At 36.8% G+C, this 15,654-nt stretch overlaps 1 protein-coding gene across 6 annotated transcripts in view; it reads left to right on the top strand.

The window, feature by feature from the left end:
- Positions 1–14,825, top strand: part of LOC132311122 (DNA mismatch repair protein MSH5) — a 93,561-nt gene extending 78,736 nt beyond the window's left edge. For 3 of the 6 annotated variants that reach the window (XM_059808858.1, XM_059808862.1, XM_059808859.1), the window contains 10 exons: positions 6,695–6,771; positions 6,878–6,964; positions 10,171–10,232; positions 10,339–10,400; positions 11,978–12,031; positions 12,126–12,211; positions 12,811–12,842; positions 12,921–12,944; positions 14,346–14,461; positions 14,565–14,825. In XM_059808858.1, the coding sequence (XP_059664841.1) occupies positions 6,695–6,771; positions 6,878–6,964; positions 10,171–10,232; positions 10,339–10,400; positions 11,978–12,031; positions 12,126–12,211; positions 12,811–12,842; positions 12,921–12,944; positions 14,346–14,461; positions 14,565–14,645 (681 nt within the window). In that variant the 3' untranslated portion in view covers positions 14,646–14,825. Of the gene's footprint in view, positions 1–6,694; positions 6,772–6,877; positions 6,965–10,170; positions 10,233–10,338; positions 10,401–11,977; positions 12,098–12,125; positions 12,212–12,810; positions 12,846–12,920; positions 12,945–14,345; positions 14,462–14,564 lie in introns of those variants that run through there. The other 3 variants (XM_059808861.1, XR_009482855.1, XM_059808863.1) reach the window with 3 other exon arrangements.
- The last annotated feature ends 829 nt before the right edge of the window (positions 14,826–15,654 follow it).

Here is a 15,654-nt window from a genome sequence, read left to right as displayed (position 1 = left end):
ATTAAAGAAAGTCAAATATAAAAATTAGGTAACATAATCCCTAAATAAATAAGGAAAGATTAAAGAAAGTCAAATATAAAAATTAGGGATCATAATCCCTAAATAAATAAGGAAAGCCGAATATAAAATAAAATAGAATAAATCAGAAATCATCGTCTGCGCCTACACCTATAGTAAGTGCGCAGACCACTTGGCTCGGGATCTCCATCAATTCTCCTCGGCTGAGAAGAACTATCTTCTGGAGAGTAAAGCTCGTGATACTGCTCCAAAAGATCTGGATCAATGCGACGAAGCTCATCCTCTGTGATCCATGCATCATCTGTATCTGGACGATCTCTCCAATGGACAAGGTATCGCTGATAACCACCCTGATGTGAAGCAATAATTTGATGGTCAAGTATCTCTGCAATCTGATCTGTACTCGGTGGCTGAATCAGTGGAAGAACTGGCACTGGTATAGATGAAGATGTAACTCCACCTGTGGGTGTACTTGCTGGAAAAGTGGGAGGCTCAAAGGTGCCTCAGTATGGAAACAAATCCTCCACATTGAAAATTGGACTAATACTCATATTAGACGGTAAGTCAAGTAAATAAGCATTAGATCCCAACTTACGAATGATACGAAATGGGCCAGTGCTTTTAGGATAACGCTCTTTGCGTACATGAACCATAACATAATCTCCTTCATTGAATTCTTTATCAATTTTATAATATTCATTACTTAGAGCAATTTTTCGTCTTATATCGGCATGAACATCACGGATGTGCTGGGCGAAGGAATCAGCAGACTCAGAGGGACGGGATTCAGGTGGTAAAGGAATAAGGTCAACAGGTTGGCGAGGGGAAAAACCGTAAACAATCTCAAAAGGGCTCTTACCAGTAGACCTATTCACCAAACTATTATTTGCAAACTCAGCTGTAGGTAACAGTGAATCCCATATACCCGGGCGCTCTCCAACCAGACACCTAAGTCTCCTAAACTTCTATTAACAACCTCGGTCTGACCATCAGTTTGGGGATGGAAAGCAGAGGAAAATTTCAAATTAGTCCCAAAGAGTTTCCAAAGTGTCGTCTAAAAGTAACTCACAAACTTTACATCCCTATCAGACACAATGGAAATGGGTAATCCATGGAGCCTAACAATTTCCCCAAAGAACAACTTAGCCACATGCGAAGCATTGGCTGTCTTGCTACAAGGAATGAAGTGAGCCATCTTAGAGAACCTATCCACAACAATTAAGATCGAATCATGTTTGCTAGAGGTCTTAGGCAACCCTAGAATAAAAATCCATGCTAAGATCTCTCAATGGCATGTGTGGGACAGGCAAAGGGGTATACAATTCAGTGTTCCTCTTCTTAGCTTTAGCCAGCTGGCATGTGCGACACTGAGAAACGATCCTAGCAATGTCACCCTTTAAAGAAGGTCAATAAAATCTGTCCTCTACTAGGGAAATTGTCTTTTCTCTACCAAAGTGACCAGTAAGTCCTCCCGCTTGTAACTCCCAGACTAAGAAATCTCTAATCGAGGTGCGTGGAATGCAAAGTCTAGAGCTTCGGAATAGATAACCGTCTCTAATCGCAAAGTCAACATAATCTCTACGGTTACCATTCTGAATCTCTGAAAATATTTTCCGAAAGTCAAGACAAATGGAGTACTCATCCTTCATCCTTTCAAAGCCCATAACATTGACACTCATAGCTTGAAGAACAGCTACAACTCGACTGAGAGCATCAGCAGGCTTATTTTCTAAGCCTTTACGGTGATTGAGCACAAAAGTGTACTCTTGCAGAAAAGCAACCCATTTTGCATGTTTTGCACTTAACTTTCTTTCGGACTGAATGTACCTCAAGGCTTGGTGATCGGAGTATAAAACAAACTCTTGAGGCAACAAATAATATCGCCAATAGCGGAGTGCCTGGACAACAACATACAGCTCTTTCTCATAAGTAAAATATTTTTGTTTAGCTTCATTAAGCTTCTCGTTGAAGTACGCAATGGGTTGACCCTCTTGACTTCAGACACCTCCTATTCCAACTCCAGATGCATCACATGCGACCTCAAAAATACTGGAGAAGTCAGGATGATGTAGAACTGGTGCTTTAGTCATTTTCTGCTTGATTTCATTAAAGGCTCGCGCTGCTTGTGTAGTCCATTTAAACTCCCCTTTCTTCAAGCAATCTGTGATAGGTGCCATAATGGAACTAAATCCCTTGACAAACCGCCTATAAAAAGTAGCCAAACCATGGAAACTACGAACCTCTGAAATTGATTTTGGTTCAGGCCACTCTTTAATTGCTCTTACCTTTTCGGGATCCACGGCAATTCCTTGCTCAGAGACAATAAATCCTAGGAAAATCACTTCAGTCTTCATGAAAGAACATTTCTTGATATTAACATATAACTTTTCAACTCGAAGAACCTCAAAAACTTGTCGAAGGTGGCTTAAGTGTTCTCCTTTAGACCGGCTATAAATTAAAACATCATCAAAGTAAACCACCAAAAAATTTCCTATGAAAGGACATAGGACTTGAGTCATGACACTTATGAATGTACTTGGTGCATTTGACAACCCAAAGGGCATGACTAGCCACTCATAAAGTCCATCGTGTGTCTTAAAGGTGGTTTTCCATTCGTCACCTGGTCTAATGCGGATTTGGTGGTAACCACTACACAAGTCAATCTTGGAGAACCACTGGGAACCAGCCATTTCATCCAACATATCATCTAAACGAGGTATAGGAAATCTGTACTTGATTGTGATTTTGTTAATGGCTCAGCTATCAACACACATTCTCCAAGAACCATCTTTCTTAGGAGTCAAAAGAGCTGGCACAGTACATGGACTAAGACTATCTCTAATAAAACCTTTATGCAAAAGTCCATCAACTTGCCTTTTCAATTCAACACGCTCCTTAGGATTCATTCAATAATGAGGGAGGTCAGGCAATTGGGATCTTGGAACTAAGTCAATTGCATGTTGAATATCCCTCATTGGAGGTAATTCATCAAGCAACTCCTCCGGTGTCACATCTTGAAATTCTTGTAACAACTTAGTGACCTCAAATGGAGGTGGATCCACCACTTCATCAGAAGGTTCTTCAGGAACTTCCTTGCCAACTTATTACAATGCCTGATTCCTTTCCTTCTTTCTCAAACTTCTTTCGGGTCAAAATGTGGAGATGTTTCTTTGCATCAGACTGAGATTGCAACTTATGTTTGGATTTACTATCTTTCTCAATTGGCTTTGTGGGTGTCAACATGTTGGTTTTTCCCTTATATTTGAACACACATGTGTTATCTCTGCCATGATTAGTAACATCCAAATCATAAAGCCAAGGGCGACCAAGAAGGATGTGGGCTACATCCATAGGTAGGACATCAAACCAAATCTTATCTGAATATTTGCCCATTTGGAGAGGAACCAAACACCTCTCTGACACTGATAAGGAAGTCTTATCTACCCATGCTACCTTATATGGTTGCGGGTGTGGTTCAGGTTGAAGCTTCATCCTAGCAACACCTGATTTGGAAACTACATTCATTGAACTCCCTCCATCAATGACAATCTTGCAAACTTGATCTCCACATCTTAGGTATGTATGGAAGATGCTGGTGCGTTTCCAATTATCCTCTCCAGTGGGAGTAGATAGAATGCACCTCATGACGCTAATGTGTGTATCATCGACTTCCAAATCTGCCTCAGCCTCCTCATTTCCAAAGAGATCTTTCACAGCGTCAACGAGACTAAGCTCTTCACCTTCAACAACTTCATTCGTCTCAGTGCTTATGGTCATTGTACGATGAGGACAACGTGAAGCATAGTGACCCTTACTGTGACAATGAAAACACTCAATAGATGACTTGTCAGGCCTAGTGTTAGACACTGGAATTTCCTTACCCTTGGAAATATTAGATCTCTGGTCAAAATTATTGCTATCTCTGGAGGCAGCAAACCCACGGGATCCCTCGAAAGATATAAATTTTGTTTGTTGTGACTCCCCGGCTTGAGAAGTCATTCACCTTGGGTTAGGAAGCTTATAGTACTTTTCAATCTCTAAAGCCTTGTGATAAGCTTCTTCCAAAGTGTCAGGCGCATGCAAATTGACTTCTCTCTTGATCTCGAGCTTTAACCCATTGATGAATTTAGCTACTGTTACCCATTGTTCTTCATTTACCTCGCATCTTATCATGAGTTCTTCAAAACGAGCCAAGTAATCAGTCACACTAGAAGACGTCTGTCTCAAATTCATCCATTGGTCTAGCAATTGCCTCCTGTAGTACGTGGGAAGATATTTTTCTTTTAATTTCTGTTTCATTTCAGCCTACAACGTAATAGGCTAATAGGTGGTTCACCCAAGCGTTCTAGGTTGCTTTGAACTCCCAGCCAATGCCTCTTGGTAGAGCCCACCAATTTCATATTTGCAAATCTTATTCTGTGATTATCTGACATATCATACCACCCAAAGTAGTCCTCCATGTCAGCTAAGCAGTCAAGGAACGCATTAGGATCTAACCTACCATCATAGCTAGGAGCATCGACCTTAACTTTCTTGGTAATGTCGCCCGAATCATTAGGATGGTACCTAGGTTGGTCATGGTAATGTCTTTGAGGGAAGCGATGACGCTATCTTGGTTTCTACCCTGGGGCCTAAAAGGTCTTTGATAATTCTCATGGTGATCCTCGCATACGGGCTCAATGTCATCTAAATCCTCAAAGTATTCATGTGGAAACCTATGATCGGGCTGAACATGTGATATAGGTCTTCTAGAATTTGGAACTTGACTCTCCCTAAAGTTAGAATCCCTTTGTTGGAGAAGACCACGGCGAGGATTTGAAGACTCGATTTGGTTATCATGATGACTGCCATTGGGACTTGTCCTAAGTATAAGAGAAGTGGATGGGTGACCCTCATGTTCATTACTAGGACGCTTACCCATAGACGTGGTTAGTTTAGCCACCTCTTCACTGAGTCGGGCCATGGATTCTACAACAGTATTCATATTTTGTTCCATGTTTTGAATTTTCTCTTCCATTTCAGATTGACCTTTGTACAAGTCTCCAATGGTCATGGTGACTTGATGGAATATGTGCCGATATTTGACTTTAAATTGAACTAAGTAATTCAAATTATTAAATACTATGATGCACACATAGGAATTTAGAATGCAATGAAATCGATTATACTAAAAGTTCATGCACAAGAAATAGGGATTTGGGTGCAAACAAGGTGCGTGGAGATGATTTCAAAATAAAGATTTTTATTATTATTATTATTATTTTTGTGTGTGATTGTGAAAAGGGTTCAAAATTTAAATGGTTTCAGCTAGGACCATGCAAAATTTTCTAGACTACCAAATAAATATATAAAGGATTAGAACAATTTTTAAATGAAGGAAAAAGTACCTTTTCTGAAGTCCTATAAGTGGATCCCAAGTGAAGCAAGTAATCCAAAAGTGGCAGTAATTGAAATGGATTTTTTTTTTTTTTTTTTTTTTTTTTTGGGAATTGGTCTACTTCTGGACTGGCTTCTGCTGAAACTGGTTCAGTTCCAGGACTAGACTACCTCTGTAACTGATACCAGATGATGAAGCAGCGGTGAGTGATGACGAAGGCTAGGGTATTTTGTTTGTGGGGTGAACAGTGTGGAACTTGATCCTTTGCACTGAATAAATTCAATAAACTAAGAATCTTTCGCTCTGATACCAAAACTGATGTAGGGGAAGAAGAATAGAGTTGGGGAAGAAGAAGAAGAATATAGAGAGAAGAAATTTCCACAATAATCTCAATATCAATATTCATAAAACGTGCATCACAATGCCTCCATCAGCCATATATATAGGCTTAAAACCCTAAATAAATAAGGAAAGACTAAAGAAAGTCAAATATAAAAATTAGCGAACATAATCCCTGAATAAATAAGGAAAGCCGAATATAAAATAAAATAGAATAAATCAGAAATCATCCTCTGCGCCTATGCCTTAAGTAAGTGCGTAGACCACTTGGCTCGGGATCTCCATCACATATGCTATGAACACTTAGAAATTCCTATGTGTCAGTTATTTGGAGATACTTAGTAATTCTATTCTTTGTATATGCAATAATTTTGTTGAATGAATTCCTTGACATTTGGTCTTTTAGCAATTCCTATCTATGTCAATTTCTTGAAGATAAAGTGTATTTATATTCAGTGTATGTGCAATAATTTTGCTGAACGAATTCCTTTATATTTTGTCTTTCAGCAATTCCTATTTGTGTAATTTTTTTGAAGATAATTTGTATTATATTGTGTGTATATGGAATAATTTTACTGAATGAATTCCTTAATAAATTGAAATATCTATTCTCTTTATATTTCTCAATGTGCGTTAATGACCACAATAACTTGGTGTTTTTCTAAAAACTTGAACAGTATAAAAGTGATAGGAGTTCTTTATATCTGCATAGCTATTCTTGGCGATCAATATAATGTGGGCTTTATATACTCAAAATTGTGGCCTTTTCTTTTCTGTCAGAACACCTACATGCATATGCATTGGAAGCCTTGTTGAGCACTGATACCCATCTTTCACTTCATTTTATTTCGAAATTACTCTATTTAGATATCATTACTTGTGCTGGCGCTTGCAATTAATTTGTGGACACTGATATGATGCTTGACCATAAATTTGGGCTCAGAAGTTATATTTTTTCAGGTAGCTTTGATTGTTTTCCTTTCCCACATTGGAAGTTTTGTACCAGCGGATGCTGCTATTGTGGGTTTGACCGATAGGTTTGATCTTTATGTCCTCAATTTTTTCCAATCACTATGTTTCTGGGACGTCACTTGCATATTTTACTATGAAAATGACCATTCTAATTCAAATTTAAAATAATAGGATATTTTGTGCAATGGGAAGCAAGCTTTTGACTGCAGAACAATCAACATTCATGATTGATCTACAGCAAGTAGGAATAATGCTAAGGTATGCATGCAAGGAGTTTCTTTTCTTGTAACTCACTAATGATGAATATATTATTCATCGTTTGCTTCTTGTTTTATTCGTGGTCTTTTTAATAAGTGTCCTCACTCTTCTTTTAGGGGTCTGTTAAGTCCATATTATTCCATATGTTGGGTTAAGGACCGAAACCCTAGGATCTGATATAGAGTTGTGCAAGGTCTGTGATCTAGACCTAGAAAAGGGGCATCGGGGGGTGTGGTGGGTTGGTGTTTGATTAGGTCTCGTTGGTTGTCTTAACCAATTTTGACTACTTTTAAAATATCAAAATTAAAGCAGTCCATTATGACTACCACTATATCAATCAATTATGCAATAAGAAGTCAGATTAGTAAAAAGCATAAATAATGAACACCAAGATTTTTTATGTGGAAAAGTCAAAAGGGGAAAACCATGGGACCTAGTCCAGGCAAAACCAAATCCACTTTGAGAAATTTTTTACACTAGGTTAACAGTTCCCAAACCCTAGGAGCCTTTGGTAAATTTTGACACAAATTGATCCACCAAACTCTCTACTCGAGTCTCCACACACAATCCACTCCTCCTGCGATCCGTTTCTCCAACAAGTGATTTGATTCCCAATGACCATTCATCCAACACAATCTGGTATGATTGACTGGTGTTGGTGTTGAACTTCTCAATTCAGTTCCGCAACGATTATGTAATCAACACTCTCCTTTCACACTCATCAATTCTAATGCAATTGATAAATGCTAGAAAGGAAAATATGAATGCATTCTACTTTTCTCAAAAACTCTCAAAACTATAGGGCGTGCTTGGTTTGTCACTCAGAGAACAGTTATCTGATTTTCAGTTCTATGAAAATCAGAGAATTGTACAAAAACTCGGCTTGTTTCATTTTCCAGAAAACTCAGTTATAGTTTATCTGAAAACTGTTTTCTGTTTTCTGAGTTCTTGAGAACTGTTTTAAGAGTGACAAACCAAGCATGCCTGCACTTGAATTTTTTTTCAGAAAATGTAGTTTCCAAAAATACTTTATATGCATATCAAATAGGATTTCACAAATCAAAACATGAAATCTCAAAAAACCTTATTGGATGAATGTGTGAACCCTAATTTTGGGAGTTGCATTTAAGTGTCAATTTACCTTTATACCCTTGCTGTAAAAGATTACACATTTCCCCTTGGTGAAGCTTGAATTCCATCTTCAACTATGACCAAGAGGTAAGTAAACTAAAATAAAAAAAAATCATAAAGTCCAGTTTTAATTCATGAAATATGCCAACACGAGTCTTATTAACCTAACAATCTCTCTTTTGCAATTTCACAAACAAAAATTGAACATAACATTATAAATAAAAAATAAAAAGACTAAAATTTTCTTGTCTTTGCTTCTTGAACTCGATTATTGATAAGCTGCAAAACAAAGATGAAACTATACCTAATGCATCTTATCAATTTGAGAGAGAATCATAAAGCAAGCATAAAGATGAACACAATAAACATAAAATACCCTTTCTCCCCCTTGTTGTATGCCTAAAAAATGTATTAATCAACAAAACATTATATCAATCAAGGTTAGGCAAATATATCAAATAATCAAGCATGTGTAATTAAGAATCGTATATGCATTCTCCCCTTTTTTTTTGTCACAGTATCGAAAATAGAATCAATAACATATAATAGGAGGAAAAACTGTTAGGAATTATGTCTCAAATTCTTATAAATTCGGTTTCTGTTTGTGAGTCATATTTTACATAAAAATTTCTTGTAAGGTAAGTCTTGGCCTCTTAAGGAATGTTTTTGTAAGGCAAGTATTGGCTGCTAAGAAATTATAACCCTTGTCCACCAAGGAATTGGGTGTTGTTGGGAGTGAGTGGAGATACATGTAGCATGTGGAGGGCAGATACATGTAGCCCTAGAGTGGAGGGCAACCTCATGAGGGAGTTGATAGGTAGAGGGAGAATACTAGAGTGGTAGAGAGAGTACTGATGGTGAGAGGGAGTCTCGTGAAGTGGTACACAGTGTAAGGCTCGGGTATCAGTCTCAATACCCCGGAGCAGGAGTACACAGAGAAGAACTCTAGTATAAGAGTTTATGTACATAGTCCGATATTAGAAATTCTTTACTATTGTAATATCTTAACATGATTATAGTGGAATCTCCTCATCTGTGGACGTAACCGAGAGTTAGGGTGAACCACGTATATCTTGTGTTGTGGTTTGTGATTGATCTTCTTCTTGTTAGTTGTTATTGTTATTTGCTTAAGTGTGCCCCAACAAAAACAAGTTAATAAACTGAATGCTTCATTAATAGAAAAATAATCGAACCGATCGAGTCATGAGAATCGTCACTTATGACTCATGCACTGTGCAAGGTCATATGACGCAGCGGATATCTGTTGCACATGCTGCAAATTGTTATACTTATTACTTTACTTCAATTATTATGAGTTTAATTTTTTTATCATTCCATGCAAATAATTATACTTGTCAGTTCATGAAGTCCAATATATATTTTTCTAAATCAAGTCCGGCCCGAACTTATGTTATACTGCTAACAGGTGAATCAAGTTTGAACTTTTCAAACTTATGTTATTGACATAATTACCATTACAAATCATTATATTTATTATATATAACTATATAAGTCAAGTAGCCGGCCCGTTCTCTTTGGAGGAAAAAAAATGCCCGCTCTAAACATGCAGCTCGGCCTGTTCCAAGCCTGCAGCCCGCCATCCCAGAGCCCATGGCTGGCCTGGGATTCTTAAAATGCCTTCTGGCCTGGCCCGTTGAATGGTTAAAGCCCGGCGGGCTCAGGCCTGGGTTCCTAAAACAACGGCCTGGCCCTTCCAGTTATGCACCCTTAGCATCCTAACTTTGATGAGTACATTGAAGTATCAAGTTACCTTTATACTCTTGACGTAAAAGATTACGCATTTGCCCTTGGTTGAAGCTTAAATTACATCTTCGACCATGACCAAGAGGTAACTACCTGACACTAACTTATAAATTACACACTCTAGTTTTGATTCACGAAATATGCAAACATAAGTGCCATTGACCTAACACCACCATTATGGATATTATGAAATTTGGGGTGCCAGAGTAGCAGAATTCCTCGTCTCTCAATGCAAGGATGCTTTTCTTTGAATAAATATATTTTAACTAGAAACTTTTACGTTTTATTATATCTGCTGAATATATTCACAGGCATGCAACTTCAGAGTCTTTATGCTTATTGGATGAATTTGGTAAAGGCACTCTTACGGAAGGTTAGTTTTCCAGCAATTTTAAACCTTTTGTCACTTGCTGACACGCAATCCCTGTAATAATAAAACTATTGCTCATTTGATGACTGTCTCTTCATATTTGTTTCAGATGGCATCGGTCTCCTTGGTGGAACTATAGATCATTTCGTTACATGCTGTGAACCTCCAAAGGTTTGATGTTCTCAACCACTGCTTACTACCAAATTGCAAAAAAATGCATAGTAACATTTAGACAAAGCACATCCAGGTTTACTTTGTATTAATTCACTATCTGATAATGAGTTTGCTGAGCTATTTAAGTTTCTTTTAATTTAGCAAAGAAGATAATTGAATTTACTTTGAGAAATCCCCTTGTGTTATGATCACAACTTTCCAAGTTTTACCGTAATTGCCTGAAATTTAGTAGCGTTAATTTTGTTGGAGGACATTTTGTTTTGTTAGGAATCTATCTTCTATTTATAAATTTGAGAGTTTGGGTTCGAAAATTTTATTAGTTCTATTTATAAGTTGTGTTATGATCACAACTTTCCAAGTTTTACCGTAATTGCCTGAAATTTAGTAGCGTTAATTTTGTTGGAGGACATTTTGTTTTGTTAGGAATCTATCTTCTATTTATAAATTTGAGAGTTTGGGTTGGAAAAGTTTATTAGTTCCACGGGTATGGGCATGCTGCTTATCATTAAACTATACTTTGATTGCCCTATGTTTAATTTTCTTGCTGTTCTTATTGCTAGATCCAATGTTTGGTCTCACACCGTTCTTGTCCTTTTTGAGCATTCTACTTGAATTTTTGTGCTCATCAGTCGTCACTGGTGCTATTGTGGGTTTTCATTGTACATGATCAGATCCTCTCTGTTAGTTCCATCCTACTTTCTAGTTTCTACACATTGGAGCTGTGTCATTGATTTTTTCTAATACGTCCTAACTCAGAGTTTCTCTCCTAGTCATCCAGTATCCCCCTAAACTCCTCACATATTATGCTCCCTTTTTTCTTTTCTTTTATCTTTTTTATCGTTTTTTGACATGCTTTCCAGTTTCCAAGTGCCCAACCCAGCTTCAAAATTCATAGTTTACATTCTTTTTGTCTCCTGAAACTTTCCTAACCTGAATGTAATTGATAATCATGTATAACAGTAGTAAATTCCATTATAAACATCCAACTCTAATTTTATGAACCACATAATTTCTGACCTCTCTATGCATTTATTTGAGTGAATTTTCATATGTTAGTCCATCTGATAGGAGTATGTGTTTCTTGTGGTCACCCTTGTCATCACATTTGAGAAAGTGCCTTAGAGTTGCAAGTTACAGAAACATATAAACATCAGACCATTGAAGAAATCCTTGCGTTTTGGTTCCATTCTAATCTATTAAACTACCAGAACCTTAATGATTTGATCAGCCATTTTGCAGTGATGGATACTTTTTGTGTGTTAAACTCGTATCAGACCATATTATAATGATAATGGAGAGTTTTTTGTGAAAAAATTAGCTCTGTCAAACCCATGGTTTGTTTGCTAATATTTTTCTGGTGCACCATCTACCCACAAAGTTTCTAACAATAATTTAGACATCAGTGAGCCTTAAATTTATTTAAATGTACAAATTTTTTTCTATTTGTTGAGAAACAGCATGTCATACAAGAAATGGCATATCTTGGGGACCTGCCAGCTGAAACTTTGTAATCTTAGATTTACTGCATAATTTAGAATTTGACTAGTGATGAGATATGCTCTACTTATCTGCAGGTTTTAGTTTGCACTCACTTGTCAGAGTTATTTAATGATAGTTACTTACCAGAGGTATAAGCTGGTGCATATCTGCTGCCTACTTATTGAAAACTTTCATGTATTACTCATGACATAAAGGTGAATTATATATATTGATTGATTTCAGTCAGATAAAATCAAGTATTACACCATGAGTGTGCTAAGACCTGATAACAACTGTACAGATATTGAAGATATTGTATTTCTATACAGGTAATTAATTCTTACCTATTGTATCAGACTACTATTGGAGGAATCTATTGCATTCTGTGTTATATGCACTTGCTGTTATATTTTGCATTCAGGTCCAAGTGATGCACATCGGTGGTTAGAACCATCTGGTTGTTTCACTTTTGGGTCAAATAGGAAGTCCTGGGTGAAACTGGTTGAATGGCATGTTTATCCTAAGATGCGGCTTTGTGAATGTGTTAGTAGACAAATTATATCATCTCTATATAAAATGGGTGTTTATTAGTTAAGAAGAACTACAAGACAGAAGAAATGCTAGAAAAAAATGTAAACGCTTGAATGAAAATAAGCACTCATTTACAGCCCTAGTATTTATATACTAAAAGTGCACATATTACTATTATAAGAAAGGAAATTAAGTAAAATCACTGCAGACTCTATGCCTAGACATATGCAGTATAAGTCAAATTCCATGATTCTAGGATTTCATTTCGGCTAATATGTAACTCACATCCCACGATTCTAGGCTATCATATCTCAGATAACAATTTATCTTCAGGGGAATTTAGATTCCCGTAGAAGTTGGTACTGATAAACGTAGCTTGTCTTATAATGTCTTGCAGGCTTGTTCCTGGACATGCACTTCTTAGCTACGGTGAGTATATAATTTATTTGTGTTGGTAGGGGATGCCACTGCAAATTATCTTAACATGCTTCAATTTATATTTTGCAGGGCTGCACTGTGCACTACTTGCTGGTAAGATACAAACATAATGTGTATCTTAAGAAATATATCTTCAGGATTATCAAAAAGAGAAGTTTTGGAGTTTGAGTTCCATATTATGTGCAATCATATTCATTTTTGTTTTTTTTTTTTCGAATTTTTTCATCTCATTGAGTGTAAAAAATTAATCTGAAGACACAAAGGACCAGGATCATCTGTTTTGTGTCGAATCTATACGAATCAGACCATCCAAGATTAACTAGTGATGTGTTGACATTATAGTAGTCCACTGGCGTGGGGCGAAGAAAGAAAGTGAAAAAGAAAAAATCCAAAAAGAGAAATAAGTAAAGGTAACATGCAATTGCCCAGGTAGAGTAGTAAAAGAATAGATCAAATATAGAAACATGACATCAAATATCCACTTGTTTGATGGAATCGAGAAGTAAGCATACCATGTGCTTCATCTGATGTTTGTTTCCAAATGATGGTGGATTCCGTGCAACTGTTTCCAAAACTGCTTGATTTTTGTTTCTAAGAGTGTTTTATTGGAGGCAAAAATGATCCATTTCGATGCATGGAAATGAATTACATCAACATATGGGCATTGGCAACAAGGCGTCAAGTCTGCTTACCTTTATTTGTTCTTTTTTACTTTTTCCTTTCTTTTTTTCTCGTTTTATTAAACTTAGAAAATGGGTCTCTATCTTTCAATCTGCCATATGATATACAACAATAGAATATTCTTAGGGTTGAATAGATTCACTTAGGTGATCATCATTTTGTTATTGTTCCGGTGCTCTCTTAAGTATTAGCACACTATCACTGTTCAGTACATACATTGGAACACTATCACTAACACTATACCAACTTCCTTGCAATTTTTATTTGCAATGACACATTGGATCGTAATGGGCTCGACTCTGGCCGAGTCCGTTATGATTTGATCAAGTAAGTTCATATCATCTAATATTTTGTACCCTGTTTATAGAACCATCACTATTCAATACATAGTTACATACATGGGAGCGCGTAGCACACATGCACATGAGATAAAGTCATTTCTAAAGGAAATACATTACCTGGTGTGTTTTTCACTTGTACGGGGTCCTGGAAGGGAAAAAATGGATATGTGATTGGTGAATTCTATCTTCCACCATTGTACCAAGCAAATGGCCCTTAGGTTAAGTCATTTTGCAAATACTAGAACCAATAGATGCCTCCTGTGCATGTAGCAATTTTTTATGAAAGCATTCTTTAATAGGTCTCAGTTTCCTGTACATGCAGCAAGTGCTCTCTCTCTCTCTCCATCTAGAATTTGTTCTTGGGTAAATCCCATGTTTTCACTCCCTTGACAGGCATATAAGGGATTTACTCTGAGTTTAACTTCTCGATGCTCTAATTATTCTGATATCACTGACTTCATTGTTCATGTAGGTGTCCCAGAGGAAGTGATAAGGAGAGCAGGACTTATATTGGATACTATTGGAAATGATAACCATGTTGAGCGATTGTGCAACGAGAAGATATCAGCTCAAGATCAGCAATACAAGGTACTACACGTTCAGTGAGCCCGATTTTGAATAGAATCAAACTTGGAACTTGACATATGTCTGCTCTAATACTAATGGCATTTACTTTCTCAACCTAATGCAGGATGTAGTTGAAAAGATGTTGGCCTTGGACACTATCAGGGGAAATGTGAACCTCTTCTTCCAGGGTATACTTCCCTCTTAATTACTCTGTGAAAGCATCACACAAGTGTCCTCGTATTTTCCAATTTATCAATTTCATGTATTCAGGAGTGCCAATATTGTAATGAAATTTAAAACCAAAGGTAAACAAAGTTACACTTCACTGTCATGGCCTTTTTCTCCTCACTGGCTCAATTATCTAGTTTTATCCGAATGTTAACTCGATATTGTTTAAAGTAGTGGTATATGTGCTTACACACACGCGCACATGTATATATATTGGGAACGCATTTTTTAGTGTGTTGAACCAAAGACCCCAATTTAAACTTTGGATGGTTTGCAAAATCCAGATGTACGCAATTAGTTGATGATATGCATCATTTAAGTTCAGACCTCATTTTTGAAGTTAACCTCAAACCCCTTACTAATCGAGGTAGCACGGGCAGATTTACGTGCATTTTGTCCTTAAACCCGTCAACTCTGTTTTAGAGGAGGAGGAGTACTTCTGGCCAAAACTTCAACAAATGAAAAGGAACTTTAATAGTCATTTCAAAGCTTGGCATTGTGACTCTTACCATTATAGTAATATGCTTACTAGGAAAGTATGATCAGATTGAGAACATATAAATCTCTAGAGGAATCATATATTATTATTTTTTTATCACTGTCATCTGTATTTCATAACAATTCCTATATACTCCATTTCCTACTTCTGTCAAAACAATCAAAAGACTAGTCTGTGGTGGGGAGAGCAAGGCCTATACATGGAAAAAACCAAGGGAAATGCACAATATCAGAAGCCCAACAGTCCCTATAGACCAGAACAGGACTCAAAAAATAGGAGAGCCAGCATCCAAAGGAACTTTCAGTAAGAGCCAAACCATCATTGATAAGATAGTAGTTCATCAAGTCTTAACATGCTCCCTTTTTTAATTATTGTTATAGTTTTTAGTATAATCAATCTTGTAGTTTTTAGTATAATGTACTGAATTGCCTCTTTCAAACTAGCTTTTCGTCCCTCCTTAAAGTTCCAAATTTCAGGAACTACATAC

Source organism: Cornus florida, unplaced genomic scaffold, assembly GCF_030987335.1.
Source record: "Cornus florida cultivar Cherokee Brave unplaced genomic scaffold, ASM3098733v1 CherokeeBrave_3.0.0_Hap2_Chr06, whole genome shotgun sequence".
Lineage (NCBI taxonomy): Eukaryota > Viridiplantae > Streptophyta > Magnoliopsida > Cornales > Cornaceae > Cornus > Cornus florida.
Note: the sequence above shows the minus strand (reverse complement) of the source record. Positions and strands in the feature narration are given on the sequence as shown.